This window comes from Protomyctophum parallelum (assembly GCF_964188405.1).
Source record: "Protomyctophum parallelum genome assembly, chromosome: 19".
In the NCBI taxonomy this organism is placed as follows: Eukaryota; Metazoa; Chordata; class Actinopteri; order Myctophiformes; family Myctophidae; genus Protomyctophum; species Protomyctophum parallelum.
Genome location: NC_139717.1, coordinates 39,409,179 through 39,419,737, shown reverse-complemented (window position 1 = coordinate 39,419,737; position 10,559 = coordinate 39,409,179). Strand labels below are relative to the sequence as shown.

General features: G+C 42.4%; 2 protein-coding genes across 4 annotated transcripts in view; one reads left to right on the top strand and one right to left on the bottom strand.

The window, feature by feature from the left end:
* Window positions 1-473: 473 nt before the first annotated feature.
* Window positions 474-6,952, top strand: l3hypdh (trans-L-3-hydroxyproline dehydratase). Its single transcript, XM_083790921.1, has 6 exons — window positions 474-560; window positions 1,726-2,203; window positions 2,497-2,666; window positions 3,284-3,406; window positions 4,693-4,830; window positions 5,686-6,952. Exons 2-6 carry the CDS (start codon window positions 1,726-1,728, stop codon window positions 5,809-5,811), a joined length of 1,035 nt encoding a protein of 344 aa, XP_083647047.1. The 5' UTR covers window positions 474-560; the 3' UTR covers window positions 5,812-6,952.
* A 91-nt stretch (window positions 6,953-7,043) lies between these two features.
* daam1b (dishevelled associated activator of morphogenesis 1b) overlaps window positions 7,044-10,559 on the bottom strand; it is a 56,626-nt gene continuing 53,110 nt past the window's right edge. For all 3 annotated transcript variants that reach the window (XM_083790918.1, XM_083790920.1, XM_083790919.1), the window contains 3 exons: window positions 10,395-10,526; window positions 8,863-9,033; window positions 7,044-8,587 (listed from right to left, as the gene is read on the bottom strand). In XM_083790918.1, coding sequence (XP_083647044.1) covers window positions 8,375-8,587; window positions 8,863-9,033; window positions 10,395-10,526 — 516 coding nt within the window. In that variant the 3' untranslated portion in view covers window positions 7,044-8,374. The remainder of the gene's footprint in view (window positions 8,588-8,862; window positions 9,034-10,394; window positions 10,527-10,559) is intronic.

Here is a 10,559-nt window from a genome sequence, read left to right as displayed (position 1 = left end):
ATGCAAATATCAACAACCACAATCAATCAACTGAGATACATTGCACTCGGTTGTACAAAAACAATTTTGTTTTTGTATATATATATTGTGTATATTTCGTTGATAATGTTTTAAGGGAAGTTGTACAAGTAGAAAAGAATAGTCTAATCAATATACTGATAAGACCACAAGCATGTGATCACCAGCCAAATAGTCTAAAGTCTATTATGTTATGCTATATGAATAATTAATTATCTCGCATGCATCCAGTAAATCTATCAACAATGCAATAAAGAATGATCACTGTTCACAATCTTGTCTCATTCCTCCTCCTTACAACCAGACAGTGAGTTATTAATTAACGTTGGCATGCAGAATTCCTTGAAAAACTTGAATTTGAGTCAAGTAGAAAAAGTAGGCTATAGTAGTCATCCGAAATTGCAGGGGGCACTGCAGCTCTACTTAGTTTGTTTTTACAGAATAGAGGAAGAGAAAGAAGACAACCTACAGAAAGCAGTTCACAACAGCTGGGGAAGGATTTTGGAACTAACTTTTAAACACACCTGGAAGGCAAATCTGAAGTAAGTTAGTAAGTTGTTGTTACACAACTTACTTGCAACAAATTGCTATTCGACCAGATGTCAAGGATAATTACCTAGTTATGGACAGTAGAGTGGTGGACAGTAGTAGCATACTTACTTGAATACAGCACTTGCAGTAAGTAAATTCGGAAATTTGGATACCTTTATGACTATCACTCCACTACATTTCAAAAACAGATATTGTGTACTTTTAGTTTTTACTCCCAACACATTACTAGAAATGGAAAAACTTCATGATGAATTAACCAAAAATAGCAGATCTACAAACTCACAACACAGGAACAGGAAAATGTCAACAAATATATAAGCCATTTTCATAATATATCACTATAATGATCATCATCTTCATCATTGGTCCTATTAGGCACTAATGCTCATGATAAAAATGGTACAAAAAATCACACCCGTGTGAACTGAGTGGTGCAACTCCCCTCTCTCTCTCTCTCATTAGCAGGCAACAGTGCAGCACTAATACTATCTCTCTCTCTCTGTTTCTGGCACAACAGCGCCCCTACTGGTGCTCATGGCCACATAGGTGAACACATAGGTCACTGCTGTGGTTGCACCACTCAAAACATCTATTTGGTCTGTGTCTCATAGGAGGGCTGTGGACACTGCTGAAACCAGCCTAGCATCTACCATGACATCATCGTTAGGCAGATAATGTTTTTCAAACAAGATTTCACATAATTTCTTATTTTGATTTGCATTAACGCGACAACAATGTCTTCCATTATAGCATGCCAACTTTCCAGGAATAGAAACCCTGCAGTTTCTATTAACTTAGATGCCCTCATCCCCCCCCACCATCGATGTCACTGGTATGCACTAGGCAGGTTTCTGAACTCTCCTCTGAGACACAGACAGGATAGACAAAAATGGTACCATGTTATAATGAGCATTAGTGAGGATCAAATATATGAAAATAGGTTGAAAATGGGCAAAGTGTTTTTTAAAGAAAATGCTCCTAAACTCCAGTACTTTAACTTGTGCAAATTTGACCTTATACTTTACTCATGCTGGGACTGAGTAGCTACGTTGTCCACTACTGGTTATAACTCATATGGTTAGAAAAGGATCCCACTGCTTCTGCATCTCTGCTAAAAAAAAACTAGAAGACAACTAATTGTTATATTCCATCTAGATGGACATCCAGCTTCCACCCCACAGCGGAGACGAGCTGTCAGTGGTTGACATGCACACGGGCGGGGAACCTTTGCGCATCATCCTCAGTGGGTACCCAGAGGTGAAAGGCGACACCGTGCTGGCCAGACGCGCCTACGTCCGAGATCACCTGGACCACCTGCGGAAGGTGCTGATGTTCGAACCGCGGGGACACTACGACATGTATGGCGCCCTTCTGGTGCCCAGCGAGCTCCCCGAGGCCCACCTGGGGGTGCTCTTCATGCACAACGAGGGCTACAGCACCATGTGTGGACATGCCGTCATCGCACTGGGTCGATTCGCCCTGGACTATAACATCGTCAAGCAGCCACGGTCACCAGAGACTCAAGTGAACATACACTGTCCCTGCGGGCTGGTCAAGGCCTTTGTAGAGTACTCTGATGGGAAATCGGGAGGGGTGAGGTTTCACAGTGTGCCAGCATTTGCATTCGCGACAGGTAAGGTACAATGGACAGTCTTACGCAGTAAAACGTTTAAAAACCTGCCTGTTAAAAATCTGTTACGCTCTGAGAGTGCACCCATGTAATTCTCAAGTGCTACAAATGTATAAATTAACACTTTTACATTTTGCTGTATGTTTTTGTGTGTGAGATATTTTCAAAGCACATCATACAAAACAGTTCTCAGCAACACAATTCCACTGATGAGTAAAGGAAAGCGACACATTACAGCTTTACAACAAGTGTCGCCAAACATGTCCACACAGGTTACAAATGTGTTTGTTTGTCAGATGTGACGGTGGCAGTGGAAAAGTTTGGTGATGTCGTGGTTGACATAAGCTATGGAGGAGCGTTCTATGCATTCGTAGATGCCCAGAGGTTCGGCTTGGATGTGTCAGAGTCTAGGACTCAGGATCTTGTGGACTTCGCCACTGCAGTGACCAAAGCTGTGAAATCTAAAGTAAGATTTATTATTATTATTACAGTACAGGAGAAAATAATCTCTTAACAGTATTATTCCATTATATTCTATGCCAGTGGTTCTCAAAGTGGGGTCCAGGGAACCTCAGGTTCCGTGACCGTTGTGCTACAGTACAAAGTAATGAAAGTATACTGTAATGCGCACCTCAAAACTAATCAAGTGGCAGGCAGCCTACCGTCCATGCAGGTTGGGAAGGTTCATGCTATGATCCTAACATATTGTGCAGTGAGAGACGCCACCTGCTGGACTTTAATGAGAGCCAGTGTTGTTAGCTATAAGTAAGTGATATTGAACAGCCAACAGCACTTTTGTTTTTCGATCCACCATCCACCAGGGGGAGACAGGACTGTTGGGCACTGTTTTGATAAATGGTAAATGGTGCATTTATATAGCGCTTTTATCCAAGGCGCTTTACAGAGACTGTGCATTACATTCACCCATGCCGGAGGAAACCATGCAAGGCACCAACCTGCACATCGGGAGCAATTGTGTTTATCTTGATGGCACAGGCATGATAAAGGTCTTGTACAGGGGCATCACAACTGGGTCATCACAACTGACTTTACTTACCGACAGTTCACCCTGATTATCTATAGGTGAAACTGCACCACCCAACCAGTGATGACCTGGCCTTTCTCTATGGTACCATCCTCACAGACGGCAAAGATGTTTATTCCACTGATCCCACTGCCAATGTGTGTGTGTTTGCAGAGGCACAGGTATGTATGGTCGAGATATGTAATAGTTACATCCCGTATTATACAGGATTCAATTTATTTTGGTTTCTCGACATTGTAGCAACAGTGGGTGTCCTGTCAGACAGGCAACAGTCAGTGTCTACTGGTTGTCTGGTGGAAAATATATCATATTCATAATGAAACATTGCATGCTATGAAATAGACCTCAAACAATAGTGTATCCTTGCTTAATTACAAGTCCATCACATGCAATACAATACAACAATAGTCAGTGGCTTTCCTGTCTATTTACAGTATGATAAATGCTTCACATAGCATTATGCTGAATTTAAATCAATTACATTTTATTTTCTGGCTGACTTATTGAGTTTAATAAAGTTGAAATAAGGCTGTTACAAATACTGACCCCGTCACCCCGGCACTGTCATGGCAGCAGTCTGGTCCTTAAAGTGGTTTTGAGACCAGAATTGAACTCCTATTACAGAGACTTCTTGGACGACTAGACGTTTTTGACACAAGGAGCTTTTTCCGTAGTTTTTTAACTACATGAACACTAGTGTCCCTTTTCTGGGCATGTCATGTCATAATAGGAATATATTCAGCAGAAAATAGCAGACCTACAAGCTCATGAGCTTGTAGCTCAGCTGTTTTAGCCGAACACAGGAAAAAGAGTGGTGCAACTCCCCTCTCCCCCTGCCCCTCTCTCATTAGCAGGCAACAGTGCAGCACTGCACTATCTCTCCGTTTCTGGCACAACAGCGCCACTTTTGCCCCTACTGGTACTCTAAACATAGTAACATAGTCACATAGTTTAGGACGGACATTGCTGTTCCTTGGAGTGGTTGCACCACTCAAAAAAGAGGTGAGCCCTGGGGGACCGCCGGTCCACTAAGTATAAGCTTAGCTACTGTTAAAGGACGACTTCCCCCATTTTCAACCAATCTTCATATAATTGGTCCCCACTAATGCTCATGATCAAATAAAATGATACAAGTTTTGAGGCTAGACCTTCCAACGCCTGGCTTTGTGTGTGTGTGTGTGTGTGTGTGTGTGTGTGTGTGTGTGCCCCCCCCCCCCCGCAACGTCAAGTCAGCCACGTCTATGGGCTTTTTATGTTTGCTTTAGGTATGCTCGTCTGTGTCTCATAGAAGCTCAGAAACAGGCCTACCAGTGGCACCGCTAGGCAGATTTCTTTTTCAAAACGGTTACACAGGTTCACGTGCATAAAAATAGCATTTTGAGTCAATGGAAAGTTTAAACAGAAAAAGACAATGTAGCATTTTAGAACAACACTCTCCCTGCCGCAGGTGGACAGAAGCCCTTGTGGTTCTGGCGTTACGGCTCGTGTGGCTCTACAGTACCACAAGGGCCTCATCCAGCTCAACCAGACCCGGACCTTTCAGAGTGGGGCTACGGGATCCCGGTTCACAGGAAAAGCTGTCCAGGTACCACAATGTCTCACAATAGAATTCAAGTCTACAATTAGTTCAGTTCACTAAAAGGTGAACGAGGGTGGATGAGTTATCAGAACTGGGCCACTGATAAGACAGCTCGAGGTGAAAGTACTCTGGGTTGACTGTCATGGTCATAGTCATTGGCCAAAGGTCTGTATCAGTTTGAGGTATAGCTTAGCTCTGCAAGGCTTCTTGTAATTGGGGTCAGTCAGAGTGCAGTGTGCACAGTTAAGAGAGTTGCACAGATTGTGCACATGGACAGCTCTAAAAGCTTCTGGAAGCAGGAACTAACTCTTAGAATGTTTGTACATACCGTAGATTGAAAACATTTTTGTATAATACCAAGAAATGGACACTGATAAACGAGTGAAGGTGCCCCCACCTCCAAAAATCTTCTTTGAGTAGCTTTGTATGTGATATTTATTTTGTATTTGGGGAATTTTAAGTACTATAATCTATGTTCCATGTCTGAAAATTACTTCTGATTCTCATTGTAGTATTTTGTATGTAATAACATAACAAATCGTTGCCGTCGGTGGAAACCTTGTATGTACAAAACGTTTTACTTTTCTGGAAAGGACCTAAGTTCCAATATAGTTATTATTTAATCACAAGCTCTTGTAAATACTCTTCATTGGTTAAGTAAAACCCACATACACTTAGCCACGTTCAACCTGGCATCTTTATTGTGGACATGTCATGTTCAGAAATAGCCAATGTAATAAAGCTAATATGACACTTTGAGAGCTTGTCGATCGACACTTCTTCACCACTTTGGGGCCCCGCACGCACCTGCAGTATCCTCCCGACCCACAGGTTGACACCATTGTCTTTCCCTCTGTTCAGGAGACCGTGTGTGGAGACCATAAGGCTGTGGTGGTGGAGGTTGCCGGCAGAGCATTCTACACGGGCGTGTCCCGTTTTGTACAAGAGTGTGATGACCAGCTTACACATGGATTTCTAGTCAAATGAGAATGGACGACGTCTAGTGTTTCTATGCATCGATAACAATATTTTTCGTTTGACCCCGAATACACAATGCAACAATGGACCGAATGAGGAATGCACAGTATTCAGCACAAAACTAAATTCTTCCCTACAGCTTAGTTATTTTTGAATTACATGTGTACAGTTTTTCCACAAAATATATCTTAATTCAGTTCAATTGTAATAAACATTACCTTGAATTCAGCCCGCTTCTCCCAGTTGGCTGTCCAGTCTGTGCTCGCTGCCTGATGTCTTTTACCAGGGATGACCTCCCATTCCAGCCCCACAACGGGAAGATGTTGCTGTAAATCAAACCACAAAACTCCACAATTGTACCAAATAAAAGCATTGGGTTATGAGCTTGACACTGGGTTCCATCATAAGGTGTATTATCAGGATATTAAATAATGACTTCATAGCTGGATGTGAGATACACATACAACGGTAATACAAATCAAGACCAAACCAGTTATTCTGAAATCTACGTTGCAACTATCTGCATAATATGACAATGCTGTGAATGCTTTATTCCGTATAATAAACTTGTGATAAGAGACCTGGATAATCTTTGAGACTTACCGGTAACTCTAAAGCACTTTGGCCTAAGGAGAGAAACTCAAAGAACAGGGTGAACATGGGCTGTGTGATTTTCTTCAGATCTTTTTTCTGGTCTGCTCAGCATCAACACTTTCAAGTGGTAATCCATGACAACATGTTGAATAATTCTTTAAAAAAAAAACAGACAAAAAACACCCATGATAAATGGATGTTGAGTATCTTGTACAGTGACAGTTACTGACCACTAGAAGGAGCTAAGAGACAGGTTCCTAACCTGTCCCACTTTCGACCTGGTGTCCCAATGTTGGACATGTTATAATTCTAGTCTTAGAAAATGACCGATCTACAAGTTCACAATGCATTGCGAAGCGACGCGTTGTGAGCTTGTTTTAGTTAAGATAAAGATTTGTTAACATAGATGTCTCAAGGTCACACAAATCAGTAATCAGGGAAAAACATTTAAAGCATAATCTGTCATCTCTAGACTTACTATCTATACACACACAGTCACAGAGAATATTTGGGTACACCTGAGAAACAAATTGCGCTTTTCTACATTTTATCTTGTTACAGTAAATCCTGATCCAGTCTGTTCAAAAACACAACAAACAAACAAAAACAACAGCAGCTTTTCTACAATAAAAAAACTGCAAACAAAGTAACGTTTCTCCCATTTATTAACCTCAGATCATCATACAATGGAAGGCGATTTAAAATTAAATTATAAAAGCCCAATGAAGGCAACGCCCATTTTGGGCAGAGTGGGGTTAAAAGGAGGATAATTCAGATGATCCTCTTACTGTATATATTCCAGATCTGTGGTGGTTCCAGACTTTATTGTCCAGTGTAAATCCAGTTGATGCGAAGGTAACATAGTCGAACTACCCAGTAAAAATGTAAAAGGGGGGCAGTGCTGTGATAGGGGAAGGGTGAGTGTATTGCATTGACTGGGTATGGTTTTACTGTCATTTAGCATAGTACTTAAAATGCCTGTGTACACGTGTAACAAGCAGTCAACCTTATATAATATTTATACATGTATAATCTATGACATGAGTGTCCACACTTGTTGAGAAATTGCAGATGAGGCCCAGGCCTCAGGAGTAGCCTCTCAACAATAATATCAACAGAGTTAAGGCCAGCTCTTAACAGAAAACATCCGTAAAACATACAGCTATATATCAATACATAAACGTTGCATGTCAATAATGTTGAATGGAAAAGAAGGCCTCCCGCCAACATTCTTCACTTGTACTTAAAACCACTTTCATCCAACAATGCATCGTTTCTTGTTTCAGTCCCTGTGTGGTTTTAATTGCAAGAGAAAAACGGTGTAAAGGGAGTTTCTCACAAGTCTTTCTCCAACAGACGTCGCTAGGACAACTCAGGAAGTGCGTCAGTGCACCCTGTCACTCGTTGAAATCGTTCCATACAAAATGGCCCCTTGGTTTTTATGGAATCATCTTCTTGTCTGGTCCAAAACTTGAGTAAGTCTATTAGCTGCACAGTTCATTGTGCATGGTTACTTACATATAAAAAAACAGCATGGAATGGATTCTACCAAATAATTGTGGTGATTTTGGATACGTTCTCCAGCTTTCACTCTTAGAGGCATGAACGCTGGAGAGCTTGTCCAGAGGGAATCATTTCTGCTCTTGCCACGTGACTCCATGACCTGGCTGATTTCACACTCACCCAGTGAGAAATGTCCTATTTGGTCATGCATGACATCTTTTTCGGCTCCTGCTCCTTTTAACATACAGTACAAAAGTCAAGAGGGTGAAGAGTCAAAAACATGTTTTCAATGGTTCTGCAAAAACAACGAATCAAGGCCATGGTTTATTCAAGCGGAGCTGGGTGGTGGTGTTGGCCGAGAATGTTGCAGAATGAAGATGTCAGTCTGACACAAAGTGAAAGGAGGACAAGCCGATCAAGTGGCCACAGCCAGCATGGGAACTTTGAGGGTACCAGATAGTGAGGTCAATCCCACTTAGAAGTTAAGCTTAGTGACTGGTCGTTCTCTGCAAGAATCCGTGGCCTGGCTGTTGATGCGCTTGCGGTTGCGTTTCATCTTGGACAGGTCTTTGTCAAAGACCTCTCCCGATCGCAGAGCTGACACTAAGTCGTCAAACTCGCCACCGTCTTCCTCGCCGTTTTCCTTGGCTTTACGTGCCTTTCGCTCTTTTTCCCTCTGTTCCTTCAGCTATGAGAAAAAAAGATCAGATTTATATTGACACAATGAGCAAATGCACACTGTTTATGTTATTCACGGGGGAAAGTTAAATCAACAGCAATACAAGCAAGCTGATGTGGTGTTTCCCATGGTATACGTTTTGTATTCCAATGATAATTCCAATTTATACTTTCTCATCGTTTGGCAAAAAAAACAATACAAATTTTTTTGTGACACCACTGTGCGAAAAAGCATTAGCCTTTACCCTTCTGTTTTGCAGCATCTGGAAGTCACTGAATGCATACCTGAGCTTCCATTTTGGCCCTGCGTTCCTCCTCTTCCTTGCGTTTCCGCATGTTCTCATTCTCCTGCTGTGCTTCAGAGAACGACTGCAGGAACTGGTCAAAGATGCCAAAGAACTCATCTGGCTGCATCTTGCTGGCATCTTCACCAAAGTGCTTTACTGCCTTCAGGAACTGGGGGGCCACAGAAAGGGTGACGGGTTTACAACAGCGCCGGGCAGAACCATGTTTTACCCACCTTGTGACTTTTTACAGGGCACTCATGTCTTTGAAATCAGAGGAGGGCTACAACTAGAAATCCAGGCTTTGAAGACCTTGTTAACCCAGATGTGACCGGCTGCCGATTACAGCTGAGACCAGAGGCTGGAGCCAGAGCCAATTTAAGGCCAAATGTGTTTGTCGGTTATGGAACGACGCAAGTTTAAAAAAGAGGAAGACCAGATGTGAGATCATGCTGAGAACATCTACCTTCAAAAGATGTGTATGTCAATGCCAACTCTGTAAGCAATCATGTTAGTGATTCATGCTTTTGTGCACATGCACGTCACGTGTAAGTGAATGTGATGATGTTTTGCGACGTCTCCCAACAGAAGTCGAGGGCAATTTGACTTCCCAACGACATGAAATATAGTTTTGTCCTCTCATACAAATACTCCTGTGATCTTGGCATCTTGCACTCTATATATCCAGTCATGCACACATGTAAAAAGGACTTTACCAAGGCATGCAGAGCACATAGTAAACATTCTAAGAAATGTAACTGTGCAGGCCCCAGGCCCCACAAAAGATGCTTGGTCAGTGAACGTGCACTAAAAAACAAACATGCTCAAGATGAAAGTGCTACTAAGCAGGAACAAACTGGGACACACATGCATAAAACTAACTTTAATGTGCGAAAATGCCCCAGTATTTCCTTGCATTTTAAATTGGGACAGTAGGAAGACTGGGAAGGATAAAGACTAGGGTAATGCAAAGGGGCTACAGAGCCCCCCTTTTTCCCCCCTCTACACAGATGTACAAGCTCAATACGCATCACATCACAATGCAATGTGAGCTTGTAAATTGGTTATTTTCTTCCAGAACAGGAACACTAGGGTTTTCAGAGCGCAGCAAATATAAATCCGGCCATAGAAGATCTGCTGGTCTAGCAGGGGTACGTGCGTGCACATGCATACATCTGGGAATGCATTAAACATCTTAAAAGCTAGAAACGATGTCCTCTTTTGAATAGTGATACCAGAACACGCATATTTTGAATTGAATTACAACTCCCTCAGCTCAGTCCTGACTCCACCCTTGAGCTACAGAGGTGCTCTCTCTTCACCAAGGGCTCTTCATCGATCGCATGTGTAGAACATGCCGTAGGCTGAACCCTAACTTTTACCACGGTTTGTATCATTTGAAGAAAACAACAGATTTTCAACTAAAGACACAACACATTGCATAGCTTAGACGCCGTTGTTTGCCAATGGATACACAGATTGATGGTTTGAGCCATCTGCAAGAAAACAAGCCAGCCTGTTGCACTGACTCACCAGCTCTTTGGCCTCGGTGAGTGAGTCTTCCACATCAGAGAAGCCGAAGCTAGCCACTGTGATGAACTGGCTCACCACAGACACAAACTTGTCACCCGCCTCCTGCGGTCGCTTCTTCTGGTATTCTAGCTCCTAGGGGCAAAGAGAGCAGAACTGCGTTACACA

What these genes read in the sequence shown, in the direction of transcription:
- l3hypdh (XM_083790921.1), top strand. Translation starts at nt 1,726, where the DNA reads ATGGACATCCAGCTTCCACCCCACAGCGGAGACGAGCTGTCAGTGGTT. An exon ending in CCAAAGCTGTGAAATCTAAA is followed by an intron (nt 2,667 to 3,283) that starts GTAAGATTTATT and finishes GATTATCTATAG; the next exon opens with GTGAAACTGCACCACCCAAC. An exon ending in GTGTGTTTGCAGAGGCACAG is followed by an intron (nt 3,407 to 4,692) that starts GTATGTATGGTC and finishes TCCCTGCCGCAG; the next exon opens with GTGGACAGAAGCCCTTGTGG.